Here is a 22,182-nt window from a genome sequence, read left to right on the forward strand (position 1 = left end):
CAGGGATCCCTCCTAATCCAGCCGGATCTTGTGAGATCCCAAGTGAGTGAGGGAGATCCCAAGGGCAGGAGTGGTCTTCCCCTCCAGGAAGAGTCCCAAGTGGAGTTTCCCCCCCCCCCCACCCAGAGCCCAGCCAAGACCCCCCCATCCCCCCTTCTCTTCCGGCCCAAGCCCAGAATTCAGGGAGGTCCCCCCCCGTCTGAGCAGTGGCTCTTCCTCCGTCCCCCCCCCCAAATTCTCAGCCAAAGGGCCCTCAAGGCACTTTTTCCTCACCTGGAAATTTTGAGGGTGTTTTTCTCCTTAAGTCCCTCCAACTTTTGTAGGTGTGTTCATAAAAAACGTCTTTTGAAGAGAAATATCGTCTCCAAATAAATGCAGCTTTTCCCTCCTTTCCAAATCTCTGCCGTGATTTGAAATAAACCTTTAAGCTCAATAAATCTCAGAAACATTTTATATTATGAAGGAGCAGATTCTCCATTCCTCCCGTTTGTTCTTTGCCAGGGAACTCAACGTTTTGCCTGCAAGGATCGTGAGAGAAAAGGGGATTTTAGGGGGAAAGGAATCAGTCCTGGGACTCCCAAGTCCTAAGAATCAGCCTCTGAGATGAATTTAGTTCTTCTGGAGGGGAGTTGGAGGAAACATTTTCCCAAAAGAAGGAGAAGAAAATCCATATCCACGGATATGATGTGTCAGAGGATCTGAGCGGATTTTCTTCCTTGGAAAAGATTTCAGGATTATTTAGGAAGGATGGATGGAGGGACAGTATATTAAATCGAAGAATAAATTTATAATTTATAGAATAACCTGGAATTTTAATAGAAATCCTGGGGACTTCAGGGATCCTATTTCCTCCACTATAGGATTACAGCCTTTTCACCATCACAGTCTGGAAATCTCCCCCCCCCCAAACTATCCCAAAAGGAAACCTTCTGTTTCTTCTTCTCCTCTTTCACTTCATCCATAGAAAACATTTTTTTCTAGTCTTTGCGGGAGATTCGGGTTCTGCTCAGTTACGCAAAGGCGGCTTAGAGAGATCCTGAATTCCGGATCCTGTTTCAAGAGCTTTGGGGGTCCAGAGGTGGCCTGGGTCCTTTCCAGGGATGGGGGGGCTGGAGGGGTCAAACTCCCCCCTGGCCCAGCACCAGCCTCAGCAGCCCAGAGCCAGGTCCCCCCCAGCATCTGCCCCACAGTTGTGTATCTGACACAGCCACTCGCACACAGTCAGCCCCAGATCCAGGCAGCCTCTGTGGGTCCTCCGTCCCTCACCTGACCCAGGCAGAACCTCTGGGCCCCTTTCATGCTTCCCCCCCCCAAATATTGGGCTCTTCTCTTGAGTTCTCTCTTCCACACACACACACACACACACACACACAGAGTTTCTTTCTCCAGCCCCCAAGAGCTGCAGAGGCGCTTGGGCTTCGCTTCCCCAGCCTGAAGCTTTGGGCTCCTCCGAAGCGGAACTGAGGACCTGGCCAGGATCCAGCAGGCAACAAGCCTCCATTCTCCCTCAGGGACTCCCCTCCTCCTCCTCCTCCGCCCCATGGCTGAGTCTGCAGGTGGGGCAGCCACAAGGTCCTCTTCCCCATTGGAGGAGGCTGAAGGGGCCCTTCCCCACCACCTCATTATACTTCTCTGGTCCTTTTCTCCCTCAGTTGAAGCCCATTGAAGAAAGGAGTCCTTGACTTATAACAGTTCATTTAGTGACCATTCGAAGTTACAATGGCACTGAAAAAAGTGACTCTTTGCCTAATATTCCTTCTTTTTAAAATATTTTTTATTGCTTTGAACTTTGGGGTTGAGTGGCTTCCAATGTACACCCAAGGTTCTGTCCTTCTTTCCCCCCCTTTATCTCAACCCAAATGCATGGAAGGAGGTTTTCGTCTTTCTTCTGTTGCATTTCCAGAGTGGTTTGGATATTTCTTATACATAGTGCAACTCCACCTCCTCTTTTATTAGGTCTGTTTCTTTGGAGCACTTTAAATGTGAAGATATTAAATGTTGAGAGCTGGAAGAGGAAAATGCACAATGGTCCAGAACACACCGTTGTGGCTGAGTGCGTGCAGGCTCCTGTATGAGGAGATCTGCGCTCTGATTGGTTGCTGTGGGTGGAAAGGGGGAGTTTCCCTTTTTTCCCCGCCTTTTTCTTCTCTGCACTGTTTGAGATTTACCTCAGGATGTTCCTGACTGTTTTCTCTGCTGTGAATGTTAAATACATTTATTGACATAAAACCAGTGGTGGGATTCAAATTTTTTAACAACTGGTTCTGTGGGTGTGGCTTATTTGGGGGTGTGGATTGGTGGTCATGTGACTGGGTGGGCGTGGGTAGCTGGTCATATGATCGGGTGGCCATGGCTATGTGCATAGGGACTACTTAGAGGGTTGAAGAATGTCATTTCTGACCGGTCCTCGCACTTTTGACTGGTTCTCGCACTTATGACCATCCTCACATTTATGCCCGTTGCAGCATTCTTAACAACCGTGTCACTCATTTCACCACTGCGGTGCTTCATGTGACCGGGTGGGTGTGACCAGGTGGTCATGTGACATCGCTTCTTTGCCCTAATGTGTTTGCTGCAACGGTCATAAGTGTGAAAAACGGTCGTAAGTCACTTTTTTCAGTGTCATTTTAACTGTTGTAAATCAAGGATTACCAGTACAAAAATACAAAAAGCCTCTTTGCTTGCAAAAAGCTGCCCTAAATACCAATCATTAGATTAGAAATACCTGGAAACTGGAATTAAAAATCACGTTGAAGTCCACAAGCCTTAAAGCTGCCAAGTTTGAAGACCTCTGGTATAGATTGTTGTGCATTACGGCAAAGATGACAAAGTTCTCCGAGGAAAGGAGCGGAAAGTGGAGGAGAATTGGCCGAACTTGATTATGGGATCTTCATCTGGGGCTGGTTTGCAAGGAAAAGGGGAATCCCAACCCACAGAGAACCTCTGGAACCGGAAGTGACAGTAAGTCTAAGCATACTGCCAAAAATGTAATAAGGGTTAATGGAGAGGCAGTTTCTGGAAGCAGGGCACCAGAATGTTGTAATTCCTTACAGGATTAACCTTGTAAAGTGGAAAAAATAAAAGGAGATTTCTTCTAACAACAGGTTCTCTGAACTGCTTAACTACTTAACTACCAAACCGGTGTGAACCGGTAGAATCCCACCACTGCATAACACTACAAGTTTGTGTCCGTGTCTCCCACTTCCTTTGAACAGCTGCTGCGTGATTCCTCCGCATTAAATCTCTTTAGTTGCACCTTCCAGTCGTCGATTTCATCCCACAGTTTCAGTGATTGCAACAATGTCACACCTGCCTTCTGGCTCCACCTTCACCCCATTTATTCCTCGTACTTTGAGAATTACAGGCATCTGAGTCCCTTTTGACTGACCCCAAATTCAGTTTCTACATCTCCTGTTTTGCCTCCGAGTTTCCCTTCTTTCTTTCAATTTGGCTGACTCTTATGAGATTTGAGTTTGGAATTTGCTTCTAAAACTTTGTCTCCCTCCCACTTCGGTCTCACTTTCAAGCCCTTCGGATGAGGAGAGCCGGTTGGTGTCCAAAGCCAACCTTCTGGGTTCTTGTGAGGGGCAGCTCATCCCCTGCCAGAAGCCCCCCATGTGGGTGTTGTGGACCATGGTCCAAGAATCCCAATTTCCCTTGAGAGAACCATCCCCTAAACCAGAGTTGACTTCCAAGGTGCTGCCTTCCCTCCTTGGATGGTTCCCTTTATTGGGAGAGTGGAAGAGAAATCCCCCTGTGCCCCCAACTCTTTGGCTCCGTTGCCCACCTGCTCCGAGTCTCTTGGCATCGTTTCCAGGGACTTTTTCATTCCTCCCAGCATGAAAGAGGAAAAAGGGATAAGAATCTGTGGGCTTCATTATTTCTGTAAGCCCCTCAGTCACGTCTTTGATAGCTGCTCCTGGGAGACAACCAACCCCCTTAGTTTGATTGTCCGTCTTAGAAACGGCAGTTTCAGTTCCCCTAAACAATGAATCAACACAAGACTTTCTTTTCTTCTTAAGGAGGTCCGGTCTAATTTTTCCCCTCTGCCATTGGTACATTTGGTGTTGTCCCTTCTCCAGGTTCTTGCACACTGTCTTGCAAGGGGAGGCATTGCTCAAAGGAGCCCAAATCTTCTCAGGCAATTTCAGATAATTCCTACAATCACACTCCGACCTATTTTTCCCCTGGTGGCCCCAAGACCCCAGATGAGGAAGGGGAGGGGGAAATTCTGCCTCGGTGATGGAGGCCACTGGAGTCCTGCAGAGTCAGTCTGGATGACCTCTGGAGAGGGCGAGGCTCAGTTGGAGGGCTGTCTAGGGGCATCTGGGGGTGATGGGGAGAAGGGAGGGGTCTTCCACTTAGGGCTGCCCCATTGAACTCCCCCCCTTTTTCGCACAGAGCAGGTCTTCCCCTCCGTGGCAATGTCTTCTGCACCAGGAACGGCTTCAGATGGATTCCTTGGAGGTCATCTAGTCCAACCTCCTGCTCAGGCCTACATCATTTATACCATCGAGCAGGAGACTCTATACCATTGGAATCTGAGCCCCAAAGAGGGAGGGAGCCATTGGGTGCCAAAATGGGGCAGGACCCTCCAGTTGTGAAGGAGAGAAATGGCTGAAATGGCTGGGTGAATGTAGGGGAGTCTCGGGTGCCCCCCAATGGCTCCCCACAAATGCTCAGGGAGGACCGTGCCTGCTGCCCTTCTGCTCCTCCAAAGGGGGCTTGAGGGGAAGCAGAGCAAGGGGGCCTCTGAGCAGAAAGAGGGTTTTTGCCCCTTCGCCTCCCTGGATCTTGGCATCCTTTCCAGGGACTTTTTCATTCTTCAACAGAAGATTTCAGGGGGAAAAAGTGCAAAATGTGATGTGGCTGCAAAACCCCCAATTTTAGGCAGCCTCAACAGAAAGAGGCATTTTGAAGGAAAGGGCAAAGGAGCCCAATGGGGGGGGCAGCCCTTTGCTCCCCATAACTGCCAGAATCCCCTGAAGGAAAAGTTTCTCCCCCACTGAAGATGACAGACCCTTCAGAGCAGGAAGGGCAGAAGAGTTCTGGGGGATCTCATGATCTCTCTCAAGGATCCTTCCTGGGGGGGATTCAGAGGGAGACCCACCCCAGACCAGGCTCTGCCTGCACCCAGCCGGCCTCCTTCCCAGCCGCAGGGACCGGCCATTCCTGGGGAAGGAGGTGGGGAGGGGTCCCTCTGTCTCCCAGAGGGAAGCTTCTGCCCTGGATGAGGGGGGCAGGGAGTGGGGAAGGGATCCAGAGGGGATCTTGGATCTTGAGCTCCTCCTTCAGCAAATGCTCCAACTGGCACAACTCTTGGATGGATTAATGGGGGGGGGTTAGTCTGGATGAGCCCCCCAAGAGAGTTGACAATAGATCCATTCCAGCCCAGAGTCCTTGGCTAACCATTTTGTTTTCCTGTTGAGGGATTTTCTTATTAACAGTAAATTCTATAATGCTTAAGAAGAACCCATTTTTAAATGGTTATTTGTAATTCCAACCTGGGATCTGGTCAGGTTTCCACGCAGACAAATAGCAGCATTTCAGGTGTGAGTTGTTTTTATTTTCCAGGAAAATCCCATTTGCCTCTTGGGACATTAAAGGCCTTTGTGGAATTGCTAAAAGAAGGCAGAGGCTTTACAAACTGAAAATGGCCTTTTTTAAAAAAAACAGGAAATGCAAATTTTGGATGAGAAAAAAAGTCTTTTAGCAAGAAAATGGAAGGATCAGATTTTAAAGCTGCAATTTGGTATTTTTACATTTTTATTTTTATAGCCCATCCCAAACCTCCTTATTTACAAGACTTCAGTGTGAAGATTTGGGGGTTCCAATTTGGCCAGATGGGAGTTGCTGGAGATTTTAATTGAATTGGAAAAAGGGTTTTTTTTTTCCTTTTAAATACCTCCCAAGGGACACAACTTTCTCCCTCGGCCCTTCCAGGAATTCCATTTAATAGACCTCTTGATTTAAAACAGCAGGAGGACAAAGTACATTTTATCTGCCCCACATCATGTGATTCAAGATTTCTTTTTGATATCAAGCTTGATGCCTAATGTAGTAAAATAGGAGACAGATATAAATTAGAGTTTCTTGTAAAAATCAAATCCAGAAAGCACCCACAGGCAGACTGATTCAGCAGGATTCATTAAGTTCTCTATATATACATATATATAATTTTGGGGAGAGTTGAGGGAAGGTTGAGAGCCTCTCTTGGTGGCCAGAGAAAAGCTTTGGCCTCTCGGGGGAAGGAGACACCTGGATCTCTCCGGAGAGAAAACTCAGCTCAGAAGTCAAAGAAAAAGGAAGAGAAAATTCCCCCAAAGAGACTCAAGAAACATCCTGTGATTTCAGGTCTCCTCAACTGGAGGCTGACCAACAATTGGGTTTAAATACATGGAATTTAATAAATATTCCTGTTGTTTTAATAAAGAACCGGAACATTCTACCATATGTGGTGGATGTGCCCCATCACAAGGAAGTATTGGTGTCAAATTCAAAAATGGTTAGTAGAAATTACAAAGCAAAAAATAGATATGAAACCTGAATGGTTTTGATTAGGAATACTGGACCTGAAAATGAATAAAAACCTTCAATACATTATATTGTATATACTTACCGCAGCAAGAATCACATTCGCAAAAAATTGGAAACAAAAAAATATACCATCAAACGAAATTGTAATAAGGAAAATTCTAGAATGCGCGGAGATGGATAAAATGACTATAGAGTTGAAAGAGAGAGAGGATTCGGACTTTATGAAATATGGAATAAAATGTACAGTTGGCTCAAAAATAGAAATCAGAACAAGAAATGTTTAACTTAATATTGATGAAACTTAAAGTAACTGAACAACATTAAATAGAGGTAAATATAAACGAATATAAATGTGTAGATAAGAACCAATGAATATTATAATGTGTGTGTGTATATATATATATATATATATATATATATATATATATATATATATATATATATATATATATGTTTTCTCAGGTTTTCGCGGGTGTTTGTATGTAGGTCTTTGGTTATTCGGGTCTTCTCCCACGTAAAATTGGAAGTGTCTTGGCGACGTTTCGACGAAGTCTCATTCATCATCTTCAGGCTGGTGTTCTCGGCTTCGTGCTTCCAGGAGCAATGTGAGATCGCAGCTGTCTCTTCCTTTTAACTGCTAGTGGGGCTGTGAGCTGATTGGGTGGGAACTTGGCTGTGTTCTGATTGGGTGGAGGTGTGTTCTGATTGGTTAGGGGCTTGGCTGTGCTCTGATTGGATGGGGGGTTTGTTGTGCTCTGATTGGCTGGGGGGGTGTTCTGTTTGGGTGGGGGCTTGGTTGTGCTCAGCTTAGTCTGAGTTGCAGGGGGATTTGAGCTGGTGAGCTGCGTTGTTGTTGTTTGGCTTCGTGTTTGTGGCCGTGCGAGCTCTTCATGGTGGGTGTCAGTCTGCTTCAGACACCAGATCCAAAATAAAAGCCTCCCCCATCAGCGAAGAGATTCAGCAAAGAATCATTCCCAGAGAGAAATCATCCAGATGCCCTAAGCTTTATGGTCTCCCCAAGATACACAAAGAAGGAACCCCACTTAGACCCATAGTCAGCTCCATAGGCTCACCTCTACAAAACCTAGCCAAATTTCTCGCCAAACAACTACAGCCCTATGCAGAATCCATCACCTCATACGTAAAAAACTCATTCCAGTTCATAGACATCATAAAGCAACAAAACTTACAGCCCAGTGACCTACTCGTGAGCTTCGATGTCATATCCCTCTTCACCCAAGTACCAATCAAAGAAGCCTTGACAGTTATCCAAAACAAATATAACCCCCCCAAGCACATCTTAGATCTGACCAACCACTGCCTATCCAACACATACTTCATCTATAATGGACAGAAATACAAACAAACAGAAGGACCTGCCCCACAATTGTGTGTTTGGACACAGCCAGTCACACAAAATTGGCCCCAGATCCAGAGAGACTCTGGTGGGATCCCATCGCTCTCCTGATCAAAGCAGAACTTCTGGGCTCTTTTCAGGTTTCCCCTCCCCCACAAGACTTTCATTGAGTTCTTCCTGACACACCCACCCCACCCACACACCCACACACCCACACACCCACACACACACACACACACACACACACAGAGCAGCCCTTCCTTCTCCAGCCCCCAAGAGCTGCAGAGAAATTTGGGCTTCGCTTCCCCAGCCTGAAGCTTTGGGCTCCTCCGAAGCGGAACTGAGGACCTGGCCAGGATCCAGCAGGCAACAAGCCTCCATTCTCCCTCAGGGCAGCTCAGGGACTCCCCTCCTCCTCCTCCTCCACCCCACGGCTGAGTCTGCAGGTGGGGCAGCCACAAGGTCCTCAGCCCCATTGGAAGCGGCTGAAGGGGCCCCTCCCCACAACCTCATTATAACTCTCTAGCCCTTTTCTCCCTCAGTTCAAGCCCATTGAAGAAAGGAGTCCTTGACTTATAATGGCTCATTTAGTGACCGTTCGAAGTTACAATGGCACTAAAAAAAGTGGGGGAGCTTCCTACGGGCCTCAGCTAATTAACAAAACCTTCATCTGTTTCCTCTGGTTGGTTGGGAGGCTCAGAATATTCCCACATGGCTCCATGAGACATGAGACTCTCCACATGAGACAGTAGAAGCGTATTCGTTCCCATCAGTGTGTTGTCCATTCGTTGCAGCCTCTTTAATTTAATAGTTCCAATTTCTGCCCTTGAAGGAATCTCCTCGTAGATCCTCCATGGCTTCTGCCGGCCACAGTCTCCCTAGTTCTCTCCTGGGTCCTCTCTGAGGAACCTTAAAGGCTTCTCTGCTGACCGGAGCCTCCCAGAGAGAGGATCGGAGGGGCCAGGAGGGGGAGGGGGAGGGGCGGCCTCAAAGGCTCCCTGGGGGTTGGAGAAGGCCCCGTCCGGGGTCTCCCCTCCCCTGGTGGCAAAGGCCCCGTATGGGGGGAAAGGAGGGGGGGCTGCTTCCAAGGCGGCCTCTGGTCTGCTGGGTTTCCCAGGAGCCTCTTTCCTCTTCCACCAGGCCCAGAACCTGCCTCCCAGGTGAGGCCGGGGGAGTCCAAGCCCCCCACGACTCTTGGGGGGAGCTTCCTCCGGGCCTCGGCTAAGTAACAGAAACTTCCATCTCTTTCCTCTGGTTTGTTGGGAGGCTCCGAATATTCCCCCATCCCTCTTTCCCCCCTTTTATCTCAACCCAAATGCCTTCAAGGAGGTTTTCCTCTTTCTTCTGTTCAGTTCTGTTGGTTATTTCTTATACATTATTCTTCCTGTGGTGGCCCGAAGACCCCAGATGAGGAAGGGGAGGGGGAAATTCTGCCTCGGTGATGGAGGCCACTGGAGTCCTGCAGAGTCAGTCTGGATGACCTCTGGAGGGGGCGAGGCTCAGTTGGAGGGCTGTCTAGGGGCATCTAGAGGTGATGGGGAGAAGGGAGGGGTCTTCCACTTAGGGCTGCCCCATTGAACTCCCCCCCTTTTTCCCCCAGAGCAGGTCTTCCCCTCCGTGGCAATGTCTTCTGCACCAGGAACGGCTTCACATGGATTCCTTGGAGGTCATCTAGTCCAACCTCCTGCTCTGGCCTACACCATTTATACCATCGAGCAGGAGACTCTATACCATTGGAATCTGGGCCCCAAAGAGGGAGGGAGCCATTGGGTGCCAAAATGGGGCAGGACCCTCCAGTTGTGAAGGAGAGAAATGGCTGAAATGGCTGGGTGAATATAGGGGAGTCTCGGGTGCCCCCCAACGGCTCCCTACAAATGCTGAGGGAGGACCGTGCCTGCTGCCCTTCTGCTCCTCCAAAGGGGGCTTGAGGGGAAGCAGAGCAAGGGGGCCTCTGAGCAGAAAGGGGGGTCCTGCCCCTTCGCCTCCCTGGATCTGCCCACCCTCCTCCTGAACCAGTTCTGGCTTCGGACCCAAAGTAGCCGGGATGGTGGATCCAGAGGCAGCGGAGGGAGGAGCCTCCTGCGGGGGCAGCAAAAAGGAAGAGGAGGAAGAGGAAGGGAGGATTCCAGGGTTTTCTTACATCTGAAGTTTATTCTTTTATAGCAAAGCGAAGGGAAGGGAAGTGAGTGGGAGGAAGAATAATGTAGATGAAGCTGCTGTGGGTTCAAAGCCAGGAGAGTTGAGGGGTCTGGAGTGACAGGTCCACCTAGCATCCCTGGGGACAGTCTAGATGGTCTCCACCCCTCCCTCACAAGGAAGAGAGGCCCTGAAAGGAAGCTGGGGTGTGTGTGTGTCTCAGCAGGAGAAGGTCCAGGCTGCCATTCTCCTCCTCCCCACAACCTGCCACCTTCAGCCTCCATTTCTCACAGGTTGCAAAGAGGACAAAGAGTCATCAGCTGTTAAATAAAAAATATGCTTTTGCATCGGAGAGCAGGATTAATTCACGAGTGCTGTAGAAAAAGAGATGGGGAAGAAAATCAGAATATAAAGAGACACTTTTCCTGTAAATAATAAATTCTTCTTCCCTTTCATCCCCCACCCCCAAGGCAGACCCACACTGCAGGGGGGTGGTTGACAGGCAGGGACACATAGAGAGAGAATCCGCCCATTTCAGGGAGGAAAAGGCTGGGATGCTTCATATGAAGAGAGAAGACGGGGCTACGATGGGGGTGGCAGCAAAGGGGGGAGCCTGGGCTCACTTGGCCAGAAATTGTGGGAATCTTCAGAAGGAGAAGGGGGGTCAGGAAGAAGAGCCTGTCCAGGTTCCAACTAATGAACCCAAAGGAGTCTGCATGGGGTGCCAAGAAGGATCCTCTCGGACCAGAGGGTGGGGTGCAGTTCAGGGAGAAGTTTTGGAGGGAGTTCATTAAGTTGATAGGGTCATCTCAAGGACTGAGCTCCACCTCCCACCCGAGGACGAACGGAGGTATAGAACGAGCGAACGCAATGATAGAACAATACCTGAGATGCTAAGTTCATTATCAGCAATTTAGCTGGGCAGATCTCCTGCCATTTGCTGAAGTGGCCTATAATATCACAGTACATAGTAGGGGTGAAATGTAAAATTTGTTACTACTGGTTCTGTGGGCGTGGCTTGGTGGGGGTGTGTGACTGGGTGGGTGTGGCCAACTTTTTTTTTTTTTTAACTTTGAAAGCATTTTTTTAATCACCTCTTCGGCCAAAGAGGTTATAAAAAAATTCTTTGAAAAGCCTCTGATGATCCCAGCTGAAGTGGCCTAGAATACTGCAGTGCATAGTAGCTGGAACTCTCTTCTTTCCTCTGGTCAAAAAGTTTATTTTGCCATCTCTGCCACATTTTTCATTCCATCACTTTGTCCATCCTGGGGATGGAGGTTTCTTTCCATTTTTGCACATAAGGAATTCTTGCTGCAGTCAGCAGGTGCAGTAATAAAGTCATAAATTTATATTTCAAGTTCCTTGTCCAGGAATCCCGAAAGGAAAACTTCTGATTTTCAACAGACTCAGAGAGATAAATCACATTTACACCCCATTCGAAAAAGACAACAATAAAGCTCGGAAGGGAAGAAAGAGACCCGCCTCCCCTCCAACAGCCAACAGATATGCCAGGATCCATAAATCTCACAAACATTTTATATTATGAATGAGCCGGATTCTCCATTCTGGCCGTTTGTTCTTTTTTTCTAGTCTTTGGGAGAGATTTGGGTTCCTGTGAGTTACGCAAAGGCGGCTTAGAGAGATCCTGAATTCCGGATCCTGTTTCAAGAGCTTTGGGGGTCCAGAGGTGGCCTGGGTCCTTTCCTGGGATGTGGGGGGGGCTGGAGGGGTCAAACTCCCCCCTGGCCCAGCACCAGCCTCAGCAGCCCAGAGCCAGGTCCCCCACAGCAGCTGCCCCACAGTTGTGTATCTGACACAGCCACTCACACACAGTCAGCCCCAGATCCAGGCAGCCTCTGTGGGGCCTCCCTCCCTCACCTGACCCAGGCAGAACCTCTGGGCCCCTTTCATGCTTCCAACCCCCCAAATATTGGGCTCTTCTCTTGAGTTCTCTCTTCCACACACACACACACACACACACACACACAGAGTTTCTTTCTCCAGCCCCCAAGAGCTGCGGAGGAATTTGGGCTTCGCTTCCCCAGCCTGAAGCTTTGGGCTCCTCCGAAGCGGAACTGAGGAACCGGCCAGGATCCAGCAGGCAACAAGCCTCCATTCTCCCTCAGGGCAGCTCAGGGACTCCCCTCCTCCTCCTCCTCCGCCCCATGGCTGAGTCTGCAGGTGGGGCAGCCACAAGGTCCTCTTCCCCATTGGAAGCGGCTGAAGGGGCCCCTCCCCACCACCTCATTATAGCTCTCTGGTCCTTTTCTCCCTCAGTTAAAGCCCATTGAAGAAAGGAGTCCCTGACTTATGACGGTTCATTTAGTGACCCTTTGAAGTTACAATGGCACCGAAAAAAGTGACTCTTTGCCTAATATTCCTTCTTTTTAAAATATTTTTTATTGCTTTGAATGTTTTTTAATACTTTCATGTAAATACCTGTTTTTATTTACCTCCCTTGTTGTCAGATGAGTGGCTACATAAATTTGAGAGAGAAGATGAGAGAGAGAGATTTGATGGGTGGATGGATGGATAACCTTATTATTTTGAATATAAGCAGAGACAGTAGAAGCTTATTCGTTCCCATCAGTGTCTTGTTCGTTCGTTGCAGCCTCTTTAAATACCTTCCAATTTCTGCCCTTGAAGGAATCTCCTCATAGAGCCTCCACGGCTTCTGCCGGCCACAGTCTCCCTAGTTCTCTCCTGGGTCCTCTCTGATGAACCTCAAAGGCTTCTCTGCTGACCGGAGCCTCCCAGAGAGAGGATCGGAGGGGCCAGGAGGAGGGGGAGGGGGAGGGGTTGGAGAAGGCCCTGTCCAGGGTCTCCCCTCCCCTGGTGGCAAAGGCCCCGTATGGGGGGAAAGGAGGGGGGGCTGCTTTCAAGGCGGCCTCTGGTCTGCTGGGTTTCCCAGGAGCCTCTTTCCTCTTCCACCAGGCGCAGAACCTGCCTCCCAGGTGAGGCCAGGGGAGTCCAAGCCCCCCATGACTCTTGGGGGCAGCTTCCTCTGGGCCTCGGCTAAGTAACGGAAACTTCCATCTCTTTCCTCTGGTTGGTTGGGAGGCTCCGAATATTCCCCCATCCCTCTTTTCTCCCCTTTTATCTCAACCCCAAATGCATTGAAGGAGGTTTTTGTCTGTCTTCTGTTGCGTTTCTATGGCAGTGTGGTTATTTTTTCTATATACATAGTGCAACTCCACCTCCTCTTTTATTGGGTCTGTTTCTTTTGAACCCTTTAAATGTGAAGATATTAAATGGAATAGCTGGAAGAGGAAAATGCACAATGTTCCAGAACACACCGTTGTGGCTGAGTCCGTGCAGGCTCCTGTATGAGGTGATCTGCGCTCTGATTGGTTGCTTTGGGTGGAAAGGGGGAGTTTCCCTTTTTCCCGCCTTTTTCTTCCATGGGCTCAGAATGCTGTTTGAGATTTACCTCACAATCTCCCGGCATTCCCGACTCTCTTGTCTGCTGTGAATGTAGATGTGAAATACATTTATTTACATAAAACTACAAGTTTGTGTCCGTGTCTCCCACTTCCTTTGGACAGCTGCTGCCTGATTCCTCCGCATTAAACCTCTTTAGTTGCACCTTCCAATTTTGGGTTTCATCCCATGAAGTTTTGGTGATTGCAACAATGTCACACCTGCCTTTGGGCTCCACCTTCACCCCATTTATTCCTCGTACTATGAACATCCGTGCAGAGGCATCTGAGTCCCTCTTTGACTGACCCCATATTTGCTTTCTACATCTCCTGCTCTGTCTCCGAGTTTCCCTTCTTTCTCTCCATTTGGTTGATTCCCCTGAGATTTGAGCTTGGAATTTGCTTCTAAAACTTTGTCTCCCTCTCACTTCAGTCTCACTTTCAAGCCCTTCGGATGAGGCGAGCCAGTTGGTGTCCAAAGCCGACCTTCCGGGTTCTTGTGAGGGGCAGCTCATCCCCTGCCAGAAGCCCCCTGTGTGGGTGTTGTGGACCATGGTCCAAGAATCCCAATTTCCCTCGAGTGAACCATCCCCTAAGCCAGGCTTGACTTCCCTCCTTGGATGGTTCCCTTTATTGGGAGAGTGGAAGAGAAATCCCCCTGTGCCCCCAACTCTTTGGCTCCCTTGCCCACCTGCTCCGAGTCTCTTGGCATCGTTTCCAGGGACTTTTTCATTCCTCCCAGCATGAAAGAGGAAAAAGGGATAATACTCTGTGGGCTTCATTATTTCTGTAAGCCCCTCAGTCACGTCTTTGATAGCTGCTCCTGGGAAACAACCAACCACCTTAGTTTGATTGTCCGTCTTAGAAACGGCTGTTTCAGTTCCCCTAAACAATGAATCAACACAAGACTTTCTTTTTTTCATAAGGAAGAGGAAGGAAGGATTCCAGGGTTTTCTTACATCTGAAGTTTATTCTTTTATAGCAAAGCGAAGGGAAGGGAAGTGAGTGGGAGGAAGACTAATGTAGATGAAGCTGCTGTGGGTTCAAACCCAGGACAGTTGAGGGATCTAGAGTCACAGGTCCACCTAGCATCCATGGGGACAGTCTAGATGGTCTCCACCCTTCCCTCAGAAGAAAGAGAGGCCCTGAAAGGAAGCTGGGGTGTATATATGTGTCTCAGCAGGAAAAGGTCCAGGCTGCCATTCTCCTCCTCCCCCCAAACTGCCACCTTCAGCCTCCATTTCTCACAGGTTGCAAACAGGACAAAGAGTCATCAGTTGTTAAAGAAAAAATATGCTTTTGCATCGGAGAGCAGGATTAATTCATGAGTGCTGTAGAAAAAGAGATGGGGAAGAAAATCAGAATATAAAGAGACACTTTTACTGTAAATAATAAATTCTTCTTCCCTTTCATCCCCCACCCCCAAGGCAGACCCACACTGCAGGGGGTGTTCTGTCCCCAACCCCACACACACACACCAACAGACGTTCAGGAGTTAAAGACCAAACCAGCCGGCAAAATCCTTTTCCTTATGATAACGGAACTTGGCAACAACCTAGTGGCTGCCTGCCAAGAGTTTATTATTTACAAAGAGGAGAGATAACTTCTCCCCACTTCTGAGACATCAAAGGAAAGCAGCTCAATAATTACGGAACTAATCAAGTCCAGAGATACTCCAGCAAAGTCTTAAAGCAAAAGTCCAGCAATGCAGAATGGCATGGAAGCTTTCAGCTTTGTTCGTCACAAGGTTTGACTGGGCCTTATCTCTTGCCCTTCGGCGGACACCGAAGGCATTGCCAGAGAGGAGGGTCCCCTTCACTCTCGGAGTCCTCTCCTGACGATGACACAGGCTCCGGTAACGGAGCCACAACAGGGGGGTGGTTGATCGGCAGGGACACATAGAGAGAGAATCCGCCCATTTCAGGGAGGAAAAGGCTGGGATGCTTCATATGAAGAAAGAAGACGGGGCTATGATGGGGGTGGCAGCAAAGGGGGGAGCCTGGGCTCACTTGGTCAGAAATTGTGGGAATTCTCACAAGGAGAAGGGGGGTCAGGAAGAAGAGCCTGTCAAGGTTCCAACTAATGAACCCAAATGAGTCTGTATGGGATGCCAAGAAGGATCCTCTCGGACCGGAGGGTGGGGTGCAGTTCAGGGTAAATTTTGGAGGGAGTTCATTAAGTTGATAGGTTCATCTCAAGGACTTAGCTCCCCCTTTCATCCGAGTACGAATGGAGGTATAGAACGAGCTAACGCAATGACAACAATACCTGAGATGCTATGTTAATTATCAGCAGTTTAGCTGGGCAGATCTCCTGCCATTTGCTGAAGTGACCTACAATACCGCAGTGCATAGTAGGGGTGAAATGTAAAATTTGTTACTACCGGTTCTGTGGGCATGGCTTGGGGGGGGGTAATGTGATGGGGTGGCTGTGGCCTAACAGAATGGGTGGGTTGCTTACAACATGCGTGGGGGAATTTAAACCTGGGGTGCTCCCTCCCCAAGGGAGGAATGGGAAGGAATGGCCCCCACCTTCCCTTCCCTTCCCTCCCCTTTGGCAATTTCCCAAAACGTGGAAAAATTCTGGGCAAGATTTTAGCGTTTGTCTGTGCTTTTGTTTTTGATTGCAATACTTTTTCAGATCTCTGTAAAGAAACGTTGCCCAAAATCCAAAAAACTGCTCTATCCACAACCAGGACATATTGTTCAGGCAAGTTTTTTTTTTTTTTTTAAAGCAACAATTAAGGAATTTTAAAAGCCACCTATAACTCTTAGGAGGGGTTGAGATGAAGGAAGAAGAGGAGAAACTCACCTGCAGGAGGTTGGATGGGAATTGCTGGAAGGAGAAAAAGACCCAATCAGAACCCTTCGTGGGCTGGAGGACTCAGGGGTCCCCCTCCCCATTGATAGCCCATAATAGGTTGTGTGATCTTCACTTATAGCCCCTCCAAGAACAGAAGTTCCCACAAATATTCCTCAAGGGGCCCCTCTTGGCCACCTGCTAAGCTTGAGGAGAGGCCTCCCCTAGAGGGTCCCCTCCCCACAACCTCCCCTCCAGCCCCCCAGACTCACCTTTCTTGCTCTTCAGGTAGGAGAAGAGCCCCACAGCCAGGAAGGCCACTCCTATCACGGCCCCCATGATCCCCGTCCAGAGTTTGCTCCTGGCAGAACTGGAGGAACGGGGCTCTGGGGAAGGAGAAGGAGCCTCACCTGAGCAGGAGGATCAGGCCCACCTTCCCCCAGGAGGCTCCATTCCAGCTCTCCCTATGGGGTGGGTGATGAAACCTTATCACATCAGCAGACGGAGGAGACCTCCAGCCCTGGTGACGGATGGCCTCACCCAGCGGCTTCATGCGGAGGTTATAGAGGAGAGGAGAGAGGACGGAGCCAAATGCCTCTGGGCAGCCCTGAAGGTGATCAAGCAAGTTTGCCAAGAGAAAGAAAGAAAAAGAAAGAGAAAGAGGAGAGAGGAGAGGAGAGGAGAGGAGAGGAGAGGAGAGGAGAGGAGAGGAGAGGAGAGAAGAGAAGAGAAGAGAAGAGAAGAGAAGAGAAGAGAAGAGAAGAGAAGAGAAGAGAAGAGAAGAGAAGAGAAGATCTTTGTCCCAATTTTCTTTGGTGTTTCAATCACTTTTCAAAAACTTTTATTTGGAGAGAGAAAATTTCTCCTTCCACTTTCCCTTTTCTCCCTTTAGGATCCACAAGATGCAGAAACAAACAAAAAAAATCAGCAGAAGATTTCAGGGGAAAAAGTGCAAAATGTGATGTGGCTACAAAACCCCCCAATTTTAGGCAGCCTCAACAGAAAGAGGCATTTTGAAGGAAAGGGCAAAGGAGCCCAATGGGGGGGGGAGCCCTTTGCTCCCCATAACTGCCAGAATCCCCTGAAGGAAAAGTTTCTCCTCCCACTGAAGATGACAGACCCTGAATCCCCCCTTCAGAGCAGGAAGGGCAGAAGAGGTTTTGGGGGATCTCATGATCTCTCTCGAGGATCCTTCCTGGGGGGGCTTTGAGGGGATTCAGAGGGAGACCCCCCCCCAGACCAGCCTCTGCCTGCACCCAGCCGGCCTCCTTCCCAGCCGCAGGAACCGGCCATTCCTGGGGAAGGAGGTGGGGAGGGGTCCCTCTGACTCCCAGAGGGAAGCTTCTGCCCTGGATGAGGGGGGCAGGGAGTGGGGAAGGGATCCAGAGGGGATCTTGGATCTTGATCCAAGCAAATGATCCAACAGGCACAACTCTTGGATAGATTAATGGGGGGGGGTTTAGTCTGGATGAGCCCCTCAAGAGAGTTGACAATAGATCCATTCCAGCTCAGAGTCTTTTGCTAACCATTTTTTTTTCTCTTGAGGGATTTTCTTATTAACAGTAAATTCTATAATGCTTAAGAAGAACCCATTTTTAAATGGTTCTTTGTAATTCCAACCTGGGATCTGGTCAGGTTTCCATGCAGACAAATAGCAACATTTCAGGTGTGAGTTTTTTTCTTTTTTCAGGAAAATCCCATTTGCCTCTTGGGACATTAAAGGCCTTTGTGGAATTGCTAAAAGAAGGCAGAGGCTTTACAAACTGAGAATGGCCTTTTTTTTTCTCAACAGAAAATGCAAATTTTGGATGAGAAAAAGACTTTTAGCAAGAAAATGGAAGGCTCAGATTTTAAAGCTGCAAATTGGTATTTTTCCATGTTTATTTTTATAGCCCATCCCAAACCTCCTTATTTACAAGACTTCAGTGTGAAGATTTTGGGGTTCCAATTTGGCCAGATGGGAGTTGCTGGAGATCTTAACTGGATCGGAATTTTTCTTTTTCCTTTTAAATACCTACCGAGAGACACAACTTTCTCCCTCAGCCCTTCCAGGAACTCAATTTAATAGACAAATCGAGACCTCTTGATTTAAAACAGCAGGAGGACAAAGTACATTTTAGCTGCCCCACACCATGTCATTCAAGATTTCTTTTTGATATCAAGCTTGATGCCTAATGTAGTAAAATAGGAGACAGATATAAATCAGAGTTTCTTGTAAAAACCAAATCCAGAAAGCACCCACAGGCAGACTGATTCAGCAGGATTCATTAAGTTCTTCATATACATATATATAATTCTGGGGAGAGTTGAGGGAAGGTTGGGAGCCTCTCTTGGTGGCCAGAGAAAAGCTTTGGCCTCTCGGGGGAAGGAGACGCCCGGATCTCTCCGGAGAGAAAAGTTGGCTCAGAAGTCAAAGAAAAAGGAAGAGAAAATTCCCCCAAAAGGACTCAAACAAACATCCTGTGATTTCAGGTCTCCTAAACTGGAGCCAGACCAACAATTGGCTTTAAATACACGGAATTTAATAAATATTCCTGTTCTTTTAATAAAGAAGAGAATTATTGGCCTCTTGTCTGAAGAATTTTCATGGAAGTAAAAATAATACTTTTGATGAAGAAGAAATTATATGAATCACAATGAAATTCAGGATCACCATTTTGGATTTATAATAAAAATGCATTCTATTTATGTGGATGAAGCTTGTGAGCAGCTAAAGGTTTTTCACAAACTATCCAGACAGAAATTTAGGTCCTGTCCCTGAACCAAAGGAAGGAAGGAAGGAGGGAAGGGAGGAGAAGAGGAGGGGAGGATGGGCTTTGGGGTCTTTGGGCAGCTGATGAAGCTCCTTTCCCTGAAGGCAAAATCCCCCCAGAGACCCCCAAAAGGAGGGAGGAGGGAGGGAGGCCCTGAGAGGCCCACAAAAGAGACACACTCACAACACCAACACAATTGGCACTTGGGGCACTTTCGGAGGTTATGAAAAATCACTAGATAAATGAATAAAAGTGGGGAAGAATTTAGGAGTGAAAATGAGTTTTGCCTCCAGACTGAATCTGTGGAGAGCAAAATCTGTGTTGGTTCCCAGAAAATATTCAATAATTTCCAGAAGGAGCAAATGATCCAAGAGGCTTTTCTCTCTTAGAATCTGGAGGTTTTCCTCTTATGGAAGAAAGATCTTATTGGATTCTATGGTGAGACGTTATTTTTGGAGAATCTCTGGAGTTAAACTTAATCAGTTCTTAAGTAATGATGCTCTCTGATTCTAACAAATAAATATAATTTCCCTGGAAAGGCTGAATGGCAACAAGGGCAGCTAAAATCCTTGATTTGCGCAATGCTTTTGGCCTCTGAAACCCCATCAGTTGATAAAAGAAATATAGAAGATTTTTATTAGACAAAGAAATAAAATGAGGAAAAGAAATGTAGGCAACATTGAAGGAATCTGGAAGAGAGAATGAAAGAATCTGAGGCTTCAGGGCTGAATGGAGGCCCAATTTATTCCTTATGACCCCAAATTCAGTTTTAAGGTCTGTGGGTGTTTTGCCTGCATTGAGCAGGAGAGAGAGAGAGAGAGAGACCTGGCTGGGTTCCCCTCCCCCCCCCAAAAAAACATACCTGGGTGGATTTTCTGGGGGGGAAATGGATCAAAGGAGGAGAGATTTTGGGAATCTGAGAGTGCAGAATAAATAAATAAATAAATAAATAAATAAATAAATAAATAAATAAGGAGCAAAACCTCCATCTGGGAGGATCCCAAGGAATGAAAGGAAAGGAAAGGAAAGGGGGGTCCTGGCCTCCCCCTCCCAGGGAAGAGCCCCCCCCTCCCTCCCCCCCACACTCACCTCTCCGGCCAATCATTCGCTCCTCCCTCTTGGCCGCCTCGTAGCTGCACACCTTGTAGGCTTGTCGGCAGAAATAATCCACAGCCGCCTTCTTGTCCTGCAGGTAGAACTTGTTTCTGTTCCAGGCGTCCGCATCCCCCTTCCCAAACTCCGTGAGGGCCACGAACTTCCCGAGGTCGCTGTCGAAGTGCACGAACTCCTGCCGGTCGTAGATGTATCTTTGCAGGTATCTCACCCGCTGCGTCCCGTTCAGGAAGCGGCACTCGTTCTTTCCCTGGACAAGGAAATGGGCTGCGCGGGGGAGGAAGAGGGGAGGGAAGGCCGTCAGGAGGGACTCCAGGGCCCATCGTTCCCAGCCGCTAGCAGAGGAGGGGGGATCTATGCGGGAGGGGGGAGTTGTGGGAGTCCTTCCGAGAGAGACTGGCGGAAGACGCCCCCTGGAGGAGGGAACGGGAACTCTCAGTCCCAGAGAGGAAGGGAGGCTTCCTGGGGGGTCTGGAGGGGGGAGGGGAGGAAAGAGGGGGAGGGGTGGGAAAAGGCAGGCAGAAGCTGAACCGGTCCAGCGATCCCATTCAGTCTCTGCAGGGAAGGTTGGATCTCAAGGGGCAGGAAGGATGGGGGGGGGCTGGAGGGAAAGTAGCTTTGAGGACATCTAGACCGACTCTCCTGGGGTCTCCCTGCTGTTCAAGCCTCACCTTCCCTTCCTCTCTCCTCCCTTTTCTCCTTCCCCCCAATCTTCAGCCCAGCTCCCTCCCTTTGGGGGATTATCTCAGATCACCCCTGTTTCCTCTCCCCCTCCCCAAAAAGACCCCCAAGAGCCTCTCAAAGGGAGGGTCTCCTGCCCCGTTCACAAAAGAGCCCCAACATCCTCCTCCCTCCCTTCCCCCTCCCCTCCAGGGGGATTATGGGGCTGGGGGTGTTCTTGGTCTCCTTCCCCAATTCAGAGGCTCCCCATGAAGGGCCGTAAACCCCCCTCTTGCCTGACCTTCACAGCCTCAAATCTGAGATTCAGGAGAAAAAGTGAAGTTTCTGAAGAAGCCCAAAAACTTTTGCTCAAATGCCTCTTTTCCCTTCTGGGGCTTCAGGGCTGAAAATGCCTCAGTTTCCCTCTTTCACTTTTCCTCCCCTTCCTCTTTCCCTGCAGACCCCTCCCACCCAGGCACAGGAGAGGCCGCGACCCCCACCTGGCTACATGGGGGGAGGGTTAGGATTAGGGTCCCTCTCCGTCCTCCGGGGGGGGGGCTGTGGGGAGGAAGGGGGAGGAGACCACGCAGAGATCGAGGCTGCTGGAGGCTTCCTTCCCCCTTCCCAGCCCCCTCCTCCCCCGCCCAGCCCCCTCCTTACCGGGGGTCTCCTCCCCCCCTTCGCTCCCGGGGATCCGGGCCAGCGCCCCCAGCAGCAGCATCAGGGGGAGCCCAGCCAAAGCCATGGAGGCTCCCCACAAGCGCCCCAAAGGGGGGAGAAAGACGCTCCCAGCCCCAGAGGAGGAATCGGAGGGTCTGGAGGGGGGGAGGAGTTTTCCTTGGACTTCGGAAGAGGGAGAGTCCAGAAAGAGCAGGAGGACCAATGGGAATTCTCCCTTCTGCAGCGTCATCGGTCTCCGGGAAGAGCCTCCCTCGACTTCGCCCGATGCAGGAGATAGTTCGGCGCAGAGAGAGAAGCGGAGAAAGTGGGGGAGGGGAATCCCTTCAGTCTTGGGGGGCTGCAATCTGGGGGGTCTTTCATGCCAGCTCCGTCTTCCTTCCCCCCCCCCCCATTCTCCTCCACTCTCCCTTTCTCTGGGCGCCTGGACTGGAGGGGCGGACTAGATGCCCTCTGAGTTCCCAGAGTGCCCAGAAGGAGCCTAAGGTGGAGCTGCGGAGAGTCCAGGAGGGCAAAGTGGATCCAGAGCTCGAGGGTCCTTCGGGGCTCAGAATGGGGGGAGGGAGCCCCCAGCAGCTGCCCTGGATGACAAGGGGGGAGGGGCAGCCCCACAGCCAGCCGGGACTTGGGGGTCACACGCTCCCCCCAATCCGAAGGGAAGCCAGGAAAACCCTCAGCTGACAGTCCAGGCAGGATCTGCAGGTATCCCTCCTAATCCAGCCGGATCCTC

At 49.4% G+C, this 22,182-nt stretch overlaps 2 protein-coding genes across 2 annotated transcripts in view; both read right to left on the reverse strand.

Annotated features, from left to right (window-relative positions):
• The window catches only part of LOC148116177 (H-2 class II histocompatibility antigen, I-E beta chain-like), a 252,867-nt gene that overhangs the window by 199,810 nt on the left and 30,875 nt on the right, over positions 1-22,182 (reverse strand). The window lies entirely within an intron of this gene.
• The window catches only part of LOC148116182 (H-2 class II histocompatibility antigen, A-Q beta chain-like), a 41,123-nt gene that overhangs the window by 11,829 nt on the left and 7,112 nt on the right, over positions 1-22,182 (reverse strand). The window contains exons 2-3 of the mRNA XM_087888758.1: positions 20,091-20,381; positions 16,504-16,634 (exon numbers count right to left, since the gene is read on the reverse strand). Of these exons, the coding sequence (XP_087744884.1) occupies positions 16,504-16,634; positions 20,091-20,381 (422 nt within the window). The remainder of the gene's footprint in view (positions 1-16,503; positions 16,635-20,090; positions 20,382-22,182) is intronic.

Source organism: Pantherophis guttatus, chromosome 2 (genome assembly GCF_059756535.1).
Source record: "Pantherophis guttatus breed Tessera chromosome 2, ASM5975653v1, whole genome shotgun sequence".
Taxonomy (NCBI): domain Eukaryota; kingdom Metazoa; phylum Chordata; class Lepidosauria; order Squamata; family Colubridae; genus Pantherophis; species Pantherophis guttatus.